The 17139-nt window shown below is 35.2% G+C and overlaps 1 protein-coding gene across 8 annotated transcripts in view; it reads left to right on the top strand.

Moving 5' to 3' along the window:
• The window catches only part of MPDZ (multiple PDZ domain crumbs cell polarity complex component), a 161045-nt gene that overhangs the window by 57169 nt on the left and 86737 nt on the right, over positions 1 to 17139 (top strand). For 4 of the 8 annotated variants that reach the window (XM_055301823.1, XM_055301827.1, XM_055301829.1 and 1 more), the window contains exons 8-13: positions 860 to 1069; positions 3397 to 3511; positions 3847 to 3935; positions 13833 to 14016; positions 14968 to 15057; positions 16662 to 16771. In XM_055301823.1, the coding sequence (XP_055157798.1) occupies positions 860 to 1069; positions 3397 to 3511; positions 3847 to 3935; positions 13833 to 14016; positions 14968 to 15057; positions 16662 to 16771 (798 nt within the window). The remainder of the gene's footprint in view (positions 1 to 859; positions 1070 to 3396; positions 3512 to 3846; positions 3936 to 13832; positions 14017 to 14967; positions 15058 to 16661; positions 16772 to 17139) is intronic. The other 4 variants (XM_055301824.1, XM_055301828.1, XM_055301831.1 and 1 more) reach the window with 2 other exon arrangements.

Here is a 17139-nt window from a genome sequence, read left to right on the forward strand (position 1 = left end):
AAAAATGAAATTAAATAAAATGAATCCCTGAGGTGCCTGGATGGCAGACTTGGTCATGTTGGACTCTTGGCTTCAGCCTAGGTTATGATCTCATGGGTTGTGAGATCGAGTCCCACATTGGGCTCTGTGCTCAGCATGGAGTCTACTTAGGAATCTCTCTTCCTGTCCCTCTGCCTACCCCCTCACCCTGCTTGAGCTCTCTCTCTAAAATAAATAGAGAAAATTAAAAAAAAATAACAAATTCAGTTCCTTAGTTGGACTAGACATATTTCAGGTGCTCCGTAACCACATGCCATATTGGATGATGCAGAACATTTCTGTCATTGCTGAAAGCTCTAGGTATGGAGGATAATAAGACTGTTTTTCATTCCCTTTATGCATCCTAATTTTCATCTATTTGATCTGAAAATTATTTTTAGTGATATTTTTAATTGAAAATGCAAGATAGAAATGTGGTATTCACTGCTTTCTTGTGGTCTGTACTGTATTTTTTGAGTCATGTGTATTTGCATAGTGATTTATGCTTCATCTTTGCTTAGTGGCATTTTCTTTTATTCCTGTTCCTCAAAAAATTTCTAAAAGGCTTAATATTTTCCTGTATGTAATGGGGAGAAATCAAATTGAAAAGCTCGTATCAACTATCAAATTAGGAATGTTTGTGAATTTCAGTTACTTGTATCACATTGAATCATGTTAAGATACTCTTCAAAAGATAGTTAAAATAACAACCACATTTTTAATGTTCCATGACTGGTAATTCACATTACTGCTGTTTTTAGATTATTCTCTTTCCTTCACTTAGTTTTTCTCTGATGAAATTAAAATATTAATGGCTTGATTAACTGATCTCTTTATTCAGCATGGGCGATTATGCAGTGGAGACCACATTCTAAAGATAGGTGACACGGATCTAGCAGGAATGAGCAGTGAGCAAGTAGCACAGGTGCTCAGGCAGTGTGGAAATAGAGTTAAACTGATGATCGCAAGAGGTGCCATAGAAGAACCAGCAGCACCCAATTCTTTGGGCATCACCCTTTCCTCATCCCCATCTTCTATACCAGAAATGCAGGTAAGTAGGTAAACAGTGACTAGGAAAGTCTTAGACAATAACATTTAGATGATAGTCATGTTTAGAAACTAGACTTAATGATATTCACATGTTAGTGCTAACAAATGAAAATTCAAGGGTAGATGTGTTTCAACACTAATAATATTAAGAGTAAAGCATAACATGAAAAATAGTTTTTTTAAAAAAATTCTAGATTAGTGTTCTACATTTTTCTCTAAGTATCATGTTTATGAAGATAATCTTTTGAAAGATGATAACATTTTAAAGAATTGTTTGCTACTAATAACTGAAATGTTTAATTTTATTTTTGTCTTAACTAGAAGGCTCTCCATTAGGTGGGCTGTGAGTTCCAGTCATTCTCCTTCAATAACTTTCCTTTTTAGTGTCTTTTTTTTTAGGGGGGGAGAGTAGGTGGGGGTACCAACAAAATAATTTTATTCGGTAATCTCTTAAATAATTAAGAAAAGGATTGCATCCAATTTCTGCATAAGCATTATAGCAAATGGAAGACCTACATTCCTTTCTCATAGATCTAAAAACATCTATATTTTTCTGTTAGTTTTTTCTAATTAGTTGCTACAGATTCTTTTTTAATAGCCTAACCTCCTCCATAAGCCCTTTAAAAACTTTATTAGAACACTTGAAATTTCCATGATTCTGTTGTTTTTAGGATTGAGTTAGTTGCTATTTTTTGCAGAGGAAAAAAAAGTAAAGAAAGAAAGCTTGTGTATGAAAGTATTTAAATCACATTCTTTTGTGGTAAACAAAACATTTTATTCAGCAATATATAAATGAATGCAATACCGAAAACCACTTGATATAATTGAAAGCTTAGAAAAATATCTATTCTGTGCATATCATCATTTCTGAAGCTTGTGCCCCTTTTAAAACCATTCGATAGTCAAATTGCCACCCTCTAAAATAGCACTCGCATAAGTCTTATTAAAAATAGAAAACACATTTGTTTCAATTGAAGCAGATTTCATCCTGTCATTTTCTTGTAATTATCTAAACTTTAAACTTTTGCTAAGTTTGCACAGATAATTATATGCAATGAAAAAAATAAATCAAACTTTACTATAAAATTACATCTCACTTAGATGGACTATCAGTGAGATGCAGTCAGGGTTTGCTTAAAGAAAATTAAAAAAAAAAAACACACAACCAACCTGCTAGCCCCAACCTGTATGTCCATTTGAACCTTCCACTCTTTCATGGTCTTTGTAGGATTTCCTGGGGAATCTGCTGGTAGTACACAAGTACATAATGCCAGTAGGTTACTGATGATTTCCTACCCTGGTCCAGTAATACAGAGAACGTTTTCCTTCAGCCCAATGTATAATTAATAACAGTGTTACATGTTACAGAACATGTAACTTCTAGCTTTTAGCTATCATTTCAGGAATAAAGATCAATTAATAAGGCATGTTTTCTTTATAAAGAGTTTTTTATGTTAAATTCTGAGTTTACAAAACAAATACAGTAACAATTTTAAATAGCTCTTTGTTGCATTTCACTGGTTTTCAAAGTCATCGTCAGTGTTTTAATAAAATATCTGTATGATAGGTTAACTCCTATTCATGGTGTTAGAATCATCTATTCACTTAAGATGGTAGTAACAGCAAGTTGGTGGACACTGTCACTCCTGTATTCTACTAGGGATTTTACCCACTACAAAGCCTTTTAAGAGCAGGGGTTCTGCAACCAATTTAGTCTCCGAAATCTGTAGGGTGCTTACTGTTTGTCCTTGGGAAGGTTTATGTTCCTCAGTTTCTCCAGAGAAAAATTGATAGTAATTGTACCTACCTCATAGGCTTGTTCATAGGCTTGTCTTAAATTAATTAAGACATGTCAAGTGTCATCACATAGAAACTGCTCAATAAATGTTAACTGGATTCGTCTTTCCTGATAGACAGTTGAGCAGAGAAATGCTTAGAAAAATTCAGTGGCAAAGCTAGATTTGAACTTGTTGACCTGAATTCAAAACATGAGTTCTTTCAATTGTAGAAATGAAGCTAAGCCATCTTTGAAAATATAATTTATTAATAAAAGACTGTTTCATTCATAAAATTTTATATGCACAGATAATAATGCATTTCTCAGAAAAGGGGGTATTCAGCATTACTCTTCTTATTACCTTTGAGTGACAACGTAATGCTCAGTCCCTGTTGTCAAGTTTGAAGGACTAGTCTCTACTGCAGTTCTCCAGCAAAGTTCTTTGCCTCCTAATGATACCGTATTTTTCCTAAATATAGGTTGTTGCCTTTTGAATTTGCCTTGCTTGCTTACATGTTTATTGTTCTGTTTATATATCGATTTTATTTTAGGTTGATGCTTCTACTCAGAAAAGTGAAGAAAGTGAGACTTTTGATGTAGAACTCACTAAAAATGTCCAAGGATTAGGAATTACCATTGCTGGTTACATTGGAGATAAAAAATTAGGTAGCTTTATACACTTTTTTTAACTTGAAAAATGCTTCTAATATCTTTGTCTTATGAAATATTGAAACAGTGTTATGTATTTTCAGATTGTTGGATAGACTGATCAGAAACTTCCTTGGGTAATTCAATAGGGGAAACTCTGATATTGTATTTGATAGACAAAATCATTGTCTTATTTTTTAGCCTTAGTTCCTATTGGTTTTGTTCCTGTGGCTTGTTGATTTATTTTTATTCAAATTTAGGACTTTATATTTGGAGAATGAAGGATGGATAGTTTCTGAGTGTGCTTTGGCAAATAGTAACAAAAAAATCCAAAACCCTATTTCTAATCTTAGAACCTTCAGGAATCTTTGTAAAGAGCATTACAAAGAGCAGTGCTGTTGAACATGATGGAAGAATCCAAATTGGAGACCAAATTATAGCAGTAAGTAACACATTTAATAAGAGCTTTGTTAATTTTCATGGTTGAAAAATGCATTCTTCTAGTTTTGAGAACTACAGTTGGCTCCATACTAATTTAAGCTTTTTGGTGATTTGAGGCTATCATTACAATTACCCGTTTTGTTATTTTGTGGAAGAGCATTGGATACAAGCTTCACTGATCTCAATTCTAAATAATAGAATAATTTCTGATATATCTGATTTCTGCTTATAATGAATTTGTTACGTTGATATACTTCTACTTTAGTTGCAGACACTCTAAAAGTAAAGACCAGATATCTTAATCTTTAGTGTATTTGAATCTGAAATTTGGGGTGTGTGCATTTTTTTTTTATTATTATCAGCAGAATAACACTATTGTTGGCTCTGTGTCCAGGGCTCCTTTTAGTTCTAAGAATATACAGGAATTAAAGAAACAGATCTAGTCGCTCTTAATCAGATGAAGTCCATTATTGCTATTTAGTAACCTTAGTATATTTTGAGCAAATGCCTTTTCGAGGCAGGGTACAAAAGAATACAACTTCAGCTCAGTGTTCCATGTAAACTTGGCTACACTACCTACACCCTAAAGCACAAGTCTGAGAGACCCTATCTCAGGGGCTTCCTGGTCAGATAAGTTTAGGAAAAACTGCATGTGATAAGGTCTTTTAGGGATTCATAATACATGTTGAAAAATCTAAGACAGTGAGAAATTCTGCAATAGAGAAAATTCAGCTTTTTTATTTTAGATTCTCCTTAACTTTTGTAATCATGGGTTCTTTCCTCCCTCAAACATGTATTAATATTCTTTGGAAGATACTTCGGAGGATACTGATTTATCTTAGTATGTATTTGTTTATGTTTAGATAAGTCTCTGTTGTTTCCTTGGAATCTTATTGTAAGAAAGTAGAATGTTCACATAAGATTCCTTGCTTATTAGTGGCATTACTCATAATAGCGGAGACGAGAAAGTAAACCGACTGTCCATTGATGGATGAATGGATAAACAAACTGTGGTGTATACAGACAATGGAGTATTATTTACTCTTATAAAGAAGGAAATTTTATCACACCCTGCAACATGGTTGAACCTTAAGGACATTATTCTAAGTGAAGTCAGTCACAAAATGTTTCCATTTACGTGAGGTACCTAGAGTAGTCAAACTCCTAGAAATAGAAAGAGTGGTGATTGCAAGAATCTGAGTGGAGGGGACACGGGAGCTGTTGTTTAATAGGTACAGAGTTTTAGTTTAGTCAGGTAGAAAACATTTCGGAGATCTGTTGTATGACAGTGAATAAATACAGCATATTGAACTTCACATGTAAAAATGGTTAAGATGCTGAATTTCTTGTTACATGTTTTCTACCACAATTAAAAAAAAGAGGTGTCCTTATCTCTGCCTTTGCTTCTACAATTTCCTGAGTCTTTCTGGGCTTAGGTCTATAAAGCTAAGTACACCTGTTCACCTTAGGAAACCTACTTTGAAGATCATGTTGCACTTGTCACTTAAGTTGGTTATAACCCGGGAATGAGTTTTAAGCACTGCATCTTCATTTGTCATACCACGAAAATTAACTACCTTTTTTTTTTAATTTAGAGAAAAGGAGTGGAGAGAGAGTGCATAGATACAGACTTTAAATCCATTTCCAATACTGAATTAAAAATTGAAAACATAGCCAATGTGCTCTTTTTCCCCTAAGACATGTATTTTAATCCATTAGAAAACCTTTTAAAAATCACCTTTATTGAGATATAATTCATATAACCTATATAATTCATCCACTTAAAGGATAGCTTTTAGTATATTCACAATTGTGAATCCATTTTTACAGTCAATTTTTAAAAATCTTCATTACCTTAAAAGGAAACCCCACACCCAGTATCAGTCTGTCCCTAATTCTTTCATCCTCCCAGCGCAGACAGACACCAATCTTTTTTCTGTCTCTATAGTCTACTCTGTACATTTCTTGTAATTGGACTTATACAATATGTGGTCTTTTGTAATTGGTTTATTTCTCCAAGCATGTTTTCAAGGTTCATCCATGTTGTAGCATGTGAAATTCTTCATTTCTTTTTATAGCTGAAAATATTTCACTGTATGGATATACCACATTTTGTTTACCCATTCATCGGTCAGTGGACATTTGGGTTGTTTCTACTCTTTGGTTGTTAAGGATAACGTTGCCATGAACATTTATGTGCAAGTTTCTGTGTGGATGTATGTTTTCATTTATCTTGGGTATATACTTAGGAATAGAATTGCTGGATCCTATGATAACTATTTAGTGAACTTTTTTCACCTACAAAATTGGGAGAAGGAAACTTCCCTTTATAATTTTCAGGAAGACCGAATGAGTAATTTAATAAAAATACCTGATGTAATTCTTGGCACATATACAGTTTAATTAACAAAGCAAATCTTTACTGAAGGCCTGGAATAATTGCACATTTGAAAGAGTCTCTCCGTAGCTTCTCTCCAAACTTGTCATTAATTTCATTCTTATGTAAGTTGAACCTCACGTAGGATTTTGCTTAGGTAAGGTCAGTAATAAAGGGAATCATTGACTGGAAAGGAGAAGCCCCCTCTTCTTCTGAAGTGTATTCTTGCTTTCAATAAAATCACTTGTCTTCACTGTTATCAGTGTTCTGAGTTTTAATCTTTAGCCATATATTTTTACTTCAGAGTTAGAAGTACCTCAGGCTCTCCCATCATGAAATGTTTTTGGCCATGTGTTAAGTTTTGTGAAATATCACCATCTTGTGGACTTTTCAGATACTAGTGGTAAAGTTCTTCACACTAGTTGCATTTTCACAACCACAGTCTTTGTTTTTTCTGATTTTGTTTTGGCAGCAGCTGTTCAGAGCTATACTTTGTTTTTATTTTGTAGCTGTCTAAGCCTTGAGAAGATGAAGAAACTATTTCTTGCTATTTTGAGGAAGTACTGTTTTATAATATTAAACTTACTTTGTTACAAGATTCCTGTTTTACAAATTGTGCTCTGTTGACCCCTGGGTTTTCTTTTCTTCTTCTTCTTTTTTTAAAGATTTTATTTATTTATTCATGAAAGACACAGAGAGAGAGGCAGAGACACAGGCAGAGGGTGAAGCAGGCTCCCTGTGGGAAGACTGATGCAGGACTTGTTCCCGGGACTCCAGGATCATGCTCTGGGCCAAAGGCGGCGCTAAACCGCTGAGCTACGACCTGAGCCAAAGGCACACACTCCACCACTGAGCCACCCAGGCCCCTCGTGCTTCTGGGTTTTCATTGTAGACATTGGAGGGGAGGGAATAGAATGAATGATTCCATTTTATTCCACTGGTATTTCATACAAGAAGTATTTGATCAAGGGATTCTGTTATATTTTAAAAAGTTGACCAAATGGACCATCAGATAAAATCATATGCTCATTCATTTTAGATTGATGTATACAGAGCCTTGCTTAAAGCAGTATGGAATTATGATAGATTAAAAAAAGTATTGAGGCTCAGTGGATTAAATGTCTGACTCTTGATTTCATCTCAGGTCATGACCTCAGGGTCATGAGATCCAGCTCCACATCGGACTCCCTCCATGTTGGGTGTGGAGTCTCCTTCTGCCCTCCCTCTGCCCACTAGCGTGCACACTCTCTTCCCCCTCTCCCCCATAAATAAATAAATAAATAAATAAATAAATAAATAAATAAATAAATAAAATCTTTAGAGAAATTATTAAACAATTTCATAAGTAAGGAAATGTGTCAAATGTTGCCTTTGATATTCTGACTTTGTTAATAGGCTCAAGTTCTTTCTTAGTACATATTTTTGTAAGCCTTTTTGAAGGAGGGCTTGGCTGGCTTGACTGAGTGTTCTCAGGAGCTGGGGTTTGAACGCCATTTGTTTTAACCAATAATTCTCACCTATATAATTGTTCCTGCTAATTGTAGTGTCTGCACTGTATGTTACGAGGTTATTGGAGCTTTTCTTGAGGGAGCACATAGTCAGTCCGCTGACATTGCATCTAGTCCCAGAACACTCTTGTCTGTGGTACCATTGGGTCTGAAGCCATGTCTTGACTCTGTCTTTGATAACAGACTAGAGCTGCCCAAGGTCCTGATTTGGGCTTTGGCGACCTTAGCTCATATGGATAAGTGTAATGATATTGAACAGAAACTGCTCTCAAGAAGGCTTGAGATTTTTATGTTTATCAGTCACTTCTTGAGTCTGTTAATAATACCAGCTCCAGAATTTCTTCCCAGTGTAAAGTGCTAGGTGCCGAAATTTGGGAAAATAGATACCATTATTCACATATTACAGATGAAGTTACTGAGAAATTTGAATTGAAATCTAGTTTTAAAAGTCCATAGTTGTAACATATCAATTTCTTCTCTGCTGGTACCATATCTGACATTTGGGTAAGGAATATGTTTTTATATTTAGGCCATCAAATTTTGAAAATAAAGGAAGACTGCAGTTTTTAAAAATATATTTGAACTTTATTGCTAAGTTGACAAAATCATATGCATTTGATTTTTTAAAATGAAATTGAATTTTTAAAGAGTCGAGTAATAAAAATCTATTGCAAATGAAAACTTAACCTAAATTCTGTGAATTTTAAGAATGTTTGTTTTTTTAGATTTGCATTTTTCTTGTTACTCAGCATGGGACCTTATATGCCACTATTTTTTTACTTTGGATTTTAAATCTGGTTAACCTCCCAGGCAGTTAGAGCATTTTGAGTAAATTTTACAGGAAGAGAATGTATTGGTAGACTTACCGAATCTTGTCTGAGAAATCTCTTCTGTTGCCTTTGCACACTTTGACAATTTGGGGATAACAGAAACTGCACAAGCGGAACTCAGGGGAGATAATCTTTTTGTTTGTTTTGTTTTTTAAAGATTTTATTTATTCATAAGAAACACAGAGAGAGAGAGACAGAGACACAGGCAGAAGGGAAGCAGGCTCCATGCAGGGAGCCCAATGTGGGACTCGATCCCGGAACTCCAGGACCACGCCCTGGGCCGAAGGCAGGTGCTAAACCACTGAGCCACTCAGGGTTCCCCAGGGGAAGATAATCTTAAACAACTTTGAAAATTTTGTCATCAGTTGTCCCTTTTAATTTTCAATAGAGAAGGATCTTCCCTTTCCCCTGGAAGAAATCTTAGACAAGTATCATGGCTTACACTATTCTCAGAGAACAAAATGTCTTATGGCCAGTCACCAAACATGGTCCCAATTTTGTAATTGAAAATTTCTCACTCTAAGTAATAATTGAATTTAAAACTATACTCCTGGTGTAGTGGAAGCCAACTCTGGCTTACATCGGGATAGAGAGTATATCTATATACTAATTTATATTATATAATATAATTATATTATATTATACTTTATTTATATAAATTATATATTATATAAATTATATATTATATAATATATAATTTATTATATTTATTATATTTTTTATAATTTATTTATACTTTATCTTTATCTACCTTGCTATTCTTTTTCTCCTCACCTTCTTATGATAGTTTCTGGCCCTACCACTGTAAAAGGTGAGAGAAGGAAGAGAAAGGAGGATGAGTAGACATTTTGTCCTTGACTGACTCTGCTGTAAGATAGTTTGAGCCTGGCAGATGTTTAAATCTGTGTCTTAAGGTTCCTTCTTGGATTCTTGGGAGATCCTAGTTCAGATGTTTGTTTCAACTTCCCAAGACAGATGGTGGATTTTTCATCTGATTCTTCTTACCTTTGGCCCCTGGGATCTAGGCAGTCTACTCTATAGATTCTTTTGGGGGTACCATTATTCCTTGGGGGTACTCTTGGGTAGGTTTCAAAATGACTTGAACCTGACTTTCTCATGTTGTGTGGCCCTCTTCAGGACTCTGCCCAAAGTTAGGCAGTTCTCAATATAATAGCAATTTTCTCTTGCTCCATTGTCAGAGCAACTGAACAGCCTCTTCTTATCCTCCTTATGGAGTTAGACACAACCCATCACATCCTCTCTACTATAGGTCACAGAACTCTTATGACCTGAGGCCAAAGGTAAAACATTTAAGTGGGTGGCATGAGGACTTACAACAGTCTTGTCTCTTTAAAGGAAAATAAGACAAACTCCTGTTAAATTTTTCCTAATCTTTGACAATCCAGTCCTTTTATATCCTAAATGTGTACACATTTCCATTCCTTCCTACTTGGTTTAAATTTCTGCCTGGTGGGCTCTCATAGCTCACCGTGGTATAGGATATAAATTATCGTAGCATCTCAACTATAATTTCCATTTTTACATGTATACTATTAAGTATAAAACTCTTGGTTCAGTTGTGCCTGGATGGCTCAGTCAGTTAAGCATCCAACTCTTGACCTCAGCCCAGGTCTGGAGCTCAGGTTCATGAGTTCAAGCCTTACATTGGACTCTGTGCTGGGTGTAGAGCCTATTAAAAAACAAGAAACAAAAACTCTTGGTTCGTAATTTCTTTACCACAAATTCTTTGGATAATCTTCTCACTCTATTACCTAGATGCTAGTAGATTTCTTTCTTCTTTCTTTCTTTCTTTCTTTCTTTCTTTCTTTCTTTCTTTTTTTTTCTTTGGTCTTTGAAATCCATGAATTTTACCGGGTTCTAAGTGTTAGTGTTTTGTTTTTTAAATCTGTTTTCTGGTGTTTCATGTACTTCTTTGATTTGTAGACTAAGATGAATTTCCCTAAACTCCTAATCATGTCTTTGCTTATTTTTTTCTCATTTGTTCGCTTTTCCTTACAATTCTTTCCAGTTCTGTTAATTTCGTAGGGCAGCCTGTATGCCTTTAGTCTTATTTCTCTTATCATCTGTTTATTCTTTTCCTCTGAAATATGGGAAAATTTTATATTCCTGCCTTCCATTTCCTGGCTTTGTTTTTGGAGTATTTAAAATCCTGTTGACTGCCCTCATTGTAACTATTTTCCTTTTCTTTTCTGGTAGATATTATTTTTTCTTTGCAACTATAATCCATACTTCCATAAATGCAATGAAATCAATGCAATCCTTTGAAGGAAAATTTCAAAAGATATCTTTCCTCCTGCTCACTGCTGCAACTATTTCATTGGAAGATGTTTGTAATGATGCCTCAGTGCAAGCACTGTCTTTTGGACTGTGATATCTTATTTCATATCCTGTTATCCTTGGTCATTCATAGTAAGAATTACGCTTGTACAAATGGGATTTGAAATAAGATCTGCTGAAGATTAAGTTGGTTTTGTCCACATGATTTAGGAATTAACAAAGCAAGAAGGAAAAGGAACATTTAAATTTATTCAGGTTTTGCTTGTAGATTAATAAAGCAGAAACCAGTGCTGAAGCATCACAATGGGGGATTTTTTTGCCTCTGTGTATTGAGAGATTGCTTTCTGTGTTTGTTGTGGAACAGGAGTTGGGGTTGTGCGTGCATGCATGTGTGCATAGTGTGATTTCATTGCATAATTCCATGCTGCTGCATGCTCCCAGCATGGTGTGGGCTTTAGCACTTGGTGTGATTTTTTGGAATCACTGGTTATCCACATGTACCATCTGACTGCCTCCTTTTTTTCTTTTTAAAAGATTTTATGTATTCATTCATGAGAAACACAGGGAGAGAGGCAGAGACACAGGCAGAGGGAGAAGCAGGCTCCTTGGGGGGAGCACGATGTGGGACTGGATCCCTGGACTCCAGAATCATGCCCTGAGCCAAAGGCAGATGCTCATCACCTGCTCAGGGTGGCCCTGAGCCACCAGGAGTTCCCGGACTTTTAATAAAAGACTTGTTGAATTTTACTGGAATTTCTTCTTCTAGGCCAAACAAGCTATTCTCTCACATAGAAAGATTCAGCTGGCCTGCCTTGGATCTGATCTTGTCCAGACCACTCCTAATAGAAATTTCCTCCAAGTTACTGGCAGAGGGACTTTTATTTTTCCATGGTTTCCAGTTTTGTTGGGAGTGTTTTCTCTTGTTACATTTTTATTAGTTATTCTGAAAAGGAATCAACAGGGTGAAGGTATGAGGAGTTACTTACTAAATACCTTGTAAAGTGTAAGATTATTATCTAGAGAAACCTAGAAAAATCTAAATCAGAGGTCTCTAGATTTTTGAATATCTCCATCAATGAAAAAATCAACCACTCCTTTCTCTCTCCTCTTTATATGTTTATATATGATATATATTTTATATATAGTTTATTTACATTTACTATATTTATATCTAGTGTTATTTACATATATAGTGTTTTATATACATACTTCATTTATACATTATGTGTATCTGTATATAAAACAAATGGAATTTTAAAATATGTTTAATTAGAAGTTTTATTATATTCTTTCAGAAACCTCTGAAATAAGATAATTTATCTTAGAGACCTCTGATCTAGTAATTCTTATTTATTTATTTATTTATTTATTTATTTATTTATTTATTTATTTGAGAGAAAGCATGAGCAGGGCGAGGGTCAGAGGGAGAAACAGGCTCCCCACTGATCACGGAGCCCAACTCAGGGCTTGATCAGATCCCAAAATCCTGAACTGAGCTGAAGGCAGATGCTTAACTGGTTGAGGCACCCAGGCATCCCAATTCTCATTCATTTAGTAAATAATTCAGCGCCTAATGTGGCCAGTGCTGTACTTAGAAAAGCATGCCTCTTACACAGCCATTTTATACCCATTTCACAATTCAAAAGAAATATCAATGACTTTGAATTTCAATGTTAAATTTATTGTTTCACTTTTCCAAACTGTTTTTAATGTAGTTTTGAAATTTTGTAATTTTCAATGAAATTTTTAAAAATAAGGTACTATAATCTGCATTTATCTATTCCAAAAGGTTATTTGCTTTACAAAGAAATCCTTACATATGGATCAATGGCTCTGTATTCCCATTTGGGGTGATATCTACTGAGCAGACAGGAGTACGTTTTAGTGACAGAAGAGCCTGTCTTCTTGGAACATGCAGTCACAAACTAATAATGACAGAAAATGTAAAATGAAAATTCTGGTAAATGCTGGGGAGCAGAAATTGTAAAGGGACTTTGACTATAGTCAACCTTAGGATAGTTCACTTATGAAAGTAACTATTGCACTGAGATCTGAAGCAAGTACAGATATTTTCTGGGTGGACAGATGAGCAAGAGCATGGGCTGGAGGGAGGCCAGAGGGTCTAGACTGGGGGAACAGAAGCTGCAGAGGCCTCCTGGCTCAGGGGAACATTGCAGGACAGGAATGGAAATGAGCCCTTGGGGGCTGGAGGAGATAGTGATAGGCAGCACCATGCTGGATGATACTGGTAGTGGAATTGGGGACAGTTGACACAGTTATGTTCACAGTATGGAAAGGTGGCCTAAAGAGTGTTCTGTGGAAGGCAGGCTTGGGACAATATGATCCTACCTGTAGTTTGGAAAGATCACGGGGCATCTTTAAATGTTTTATCTTTTGTGAACTAGAAAGAGGAAAAATCACGTATTTTCTGAAGAGGCAAAGACATAAAAAGGAAGGTAGTTTTGTCAGTTTTCTTTTTTTTTAAAGCTGGGATAAGTATGATATGGAATACATCAGCACTCTCAGAGATCACTTTTGTCACTGTCTTATACACTTTTATATCCTGAATATTGCTGGTTTCCAAACTTGACTGTGTATCAAGCAGGATCACCTGAGGAATATAAAAGAGTATTCCCACCTTGGAACCGTTGGCTCATAATACCCAGAAGTGAGACAGCATGATCTGTAATAAATAAAACAAAACTCTCTGGGTAATTCTAGTGTGTCTAAGTTATTACTGGTCCTGAAACAGGTGTTAGTTCATTCTCCAATTAAGGGAGAACTCAGTCCTGTTCTTTTCCCACTAACAAGCAGTAAACATGCATTTGGTGAATTGATAATACAAATATTCATTCATTTTTTAATGTGTCTTGCTCTTATCACAGGTGGATGGCACAAACCTTCAGGGTTTTACCAATCAGCAAGCAGTAGAGGTGTTGCGACACACAGGACCAACTGTGCACCTGACACTAATGAGAAGAGGAGTGAAGCAGGAGGCTGAGCTCACGTCAAGGGAGGATGTCACAAAGGACATGGTTTTGTCTCCTTTGAATGCCAGCGGAAACAAAGGTAATGCCAGCCTAAACTGGTTTTCAGTTAGATGCTTATATCACTTAGCTATTTTTCTAATTCTAAAATTATTTGAAGAATAGCATTTAATCTTCACTATTCATTATGAACCAAATAAAAAGGAAATTAGTGCTGAGTCCATTCACTGTAGAATAGGCTTCGGAAAAGAGCAGGTATCTTTCTTTCCTGTTTATTCTGTTACCATTTCAGAGTTGGCAACGTGTGTTTACCTTTCCATCACTGCCTCACTTTTGGGTGTCATTCCATGTTTCCTCTTTAGGGGGAATCTGTTCTGCCTTTACTGTGTATGCAAGCCTCACATTTCTAAATGTCCAGCCTTTCCTTGCAGGTATCTACTTTTAATAACACATTTAACAATGTCATCCATAAGCTGTTAGTATGTGAATATCTCTGAAAATTAGCAGCTGACCTATGTAAGTGAAGAGTTTGTTGGTAGAAGTTAGGCTTTTGGTTTGAAAATGCTGTTTCATTTCCTAAACTAGTGACCATTCCGGTTATTTATGCCATATACTGTTTATTACAATACTAAGAGAAAGGGAGGCAAATCACATGAGAAATTTATTCTTTTCTTTAGAGAGAGAGTGAGAGACAGAATGAGTGGGGGAAAGGAGAGGGAGAGGGAGAATCTCAAGCAGACTCCCTGCTAGTGCAGAGCCTCACGTGGGGCTCAGTCTCAGGACCCCTGAGATCATGACCTAAGCAGAAATCAAGAGTCAGACACTTAACTGACTGAGCCATCCAGGCGCCCCGACAAATATATTATTTTTCATGTTAATAGGAGAACTTCCCTTTAAGTACAAGTGGTTATTGAAAAGTTTAACTACCAAAAACACTCATCTTGGGGGGTCAGATAAATACAGTGGGATTTGAAAAATTTCATGTGCTTCATTATACTATAGATGTAACTACTAAAATATTCTTATCTTTAAGAAAATTATGAAAAAGATGAAGATTCTTCATCTTTGAGTAGAAACACCAGCATATTACCAATTGAAGAAGAAGGTAAACACCTGGAGCCAGGTTATTATGTTCTTTATTGTTTGTTCGTTTTTTTAGAGGAATGTCTTTTGTAAAAGTGATTAAGCCTCTATGGATAGTATATTATTTAAAAGAACTCTATCAAAAAGGAAAGAGAGATACTTTTCGGTCTTTATTTATAGATGAGATTAATTTTTCTGGTAAGTTAAATAGTTCATTTATACTTGGCATATTTTCTGGCTGTACGTTTTTCTATCTTACATATTTTTAAAACCAGAACCTTTTAGGAATCACTTAGGTACAAGGTTTTATGTCAATCCGCTTACTTCAGTATAGTCAATATGTCCATATCTTATTGAGCAAATAATAATAAGATTATAAAGTATTTTTAAAATAAACATGAGAATATTTTTTAAATTGTAAGCTCTTGGGAATGAAACTGGCCAGTTTTGGGAGGCTTTTTCTTGTCCATTTTTCAAAAATTCTAAATCTTAGATGGGAAGTTATTTAGAAAGGAATTGTATAGAGAAATTATTAAACCTTTCTGAGATTTCCTTAACTATGAACCTAGGCTCCATCAAGCCATTTAAACATTTTTTAGAGCAGTATTGCTTTAACATGTAATTATGTCAGAATATACTGCCATGTTTAGGCTGGGAGCTATGTGCTTTCCTTACCTGTCACATTGATTTATGTGCTTTGGTAACTTAAATTCATTGAGCAGAGTCCAAGACTGATCTTCCTTCATGCGTATACTGCCCTTCACTAGATAGTTACATTGAAGCTCTGTGGTTCTTTAAAATAACTTCTTCATTATTAATGTTTTTTTCCCTGCTGAAAACCTTTATTATTTTAAAGGAATATTTGTGTTTGCAGTAATATCCTAGGAGTGATCTGTAGGATTCATATGTGTTAATTCCATTGCATTGCTAATTATTTAAACTAAGAGTAGTGGGAAAGAATAAAAAGGTTTTAGAGCTTGAAACTTGAGGTAGTAAGTAGGGATGGGTGTGGAGGATCACTTCAAAAACCCAGATCATGTCTTTGCTTTGGTGAATATGCATTTGGGAGGAGGAGGGGAAGAGGCTCTAGACTTAGAATCAGAAGTCCCCGATTCTTTCTTAAACTAAGGAAAAACTTCTAAATGATTGTAATGCGTCTACCCTAGTGCTGGTCCTCAGACAACATACAAAAGAAATTAAACAGACTCATAGATACAGGAAACAACTGTTGGATACCAGAGTAGGGAGGTGTTTGGAAACAGGCAAAATAGGTGACGGGGATTAAGAGGTACAAACTTTGGTTGTTAAAATTATTGTCATGGGTATGCATTGTATAGCTTGGGGACTATAGTCAATAATAATCTAATAACCTGATAGGGTGACAAATGGTAGCTAGGGTTATTGTGGGGATCATAATGTATGAAAATATTGAACTACTATGATACATACCTGAAATCAGCAGGATATTGTTTGTCTGTTATACTTCAATAAAAAATGTGTAGAGAAATAAGAGTAACTTATATACTAGGTAAAGAGTCAAACTTGCCACAACAGACAGGTTCTGATCAATGTCTCTGAAATAGAATGTAAAATTATGGAAATTTTTGTAGTTTGTCACTAACTTAATTGTGTTGACTATTTCAGGGTATCCATTATTGTCAGCAGAGATAGAAGACATAGAAGATGCACAACAACAGGAAGCTGCCCTACTGACAAAGTGGCAAAGGATTATGGGGATTAATTATGAAATAGTGGTAGGTTGGCTTAGCTTCCCTAACTTCCTAATTTGTAACTCTATTTGAACAAGAAGTTTATGACAAAAATGAAGATGATCTTCCTAAAGAGTACTAGAGAAGTGGCAAATGCCCAGGACTATTTTGAAGACCTAAATGCGTTGATTTAGGTTGATTCAATGCATTGATTAAAAAATTCAGGTTGGAGAAAGTTGAGTGGTAACAAAGCAGCTGAAATAAATGAGATGAAAATTTTAGAACTTGCAATTCATCAATATTTTAATATTTTGAGTAGTAGTGTGTATTATATAGACAAAAAAAGGGAGTGTTGTTCTTTTTATTCTTGAATCGGAAATTTATAGAAAGAACCAGAATAGAGTAACATAATT

The sequence above is a fragment of the Nyctereutes procyonoides genome, unplaced genomic scaffold (genome assembly GCF_905146905.1).
Source record: "Nyctereutes procyonoides isolate TBG_1078 unplaced genomic scaffold, NYPRO_anot_genome, whole genome shotgun sequence".
Classification (NCBI taxonomy): domain Eukaryota; kingdom Metazoa; phylum Chordata; class Mammalia; order Carnivora; family Canidae; genus Nyctereutes; species Nyctereutes procyonoides.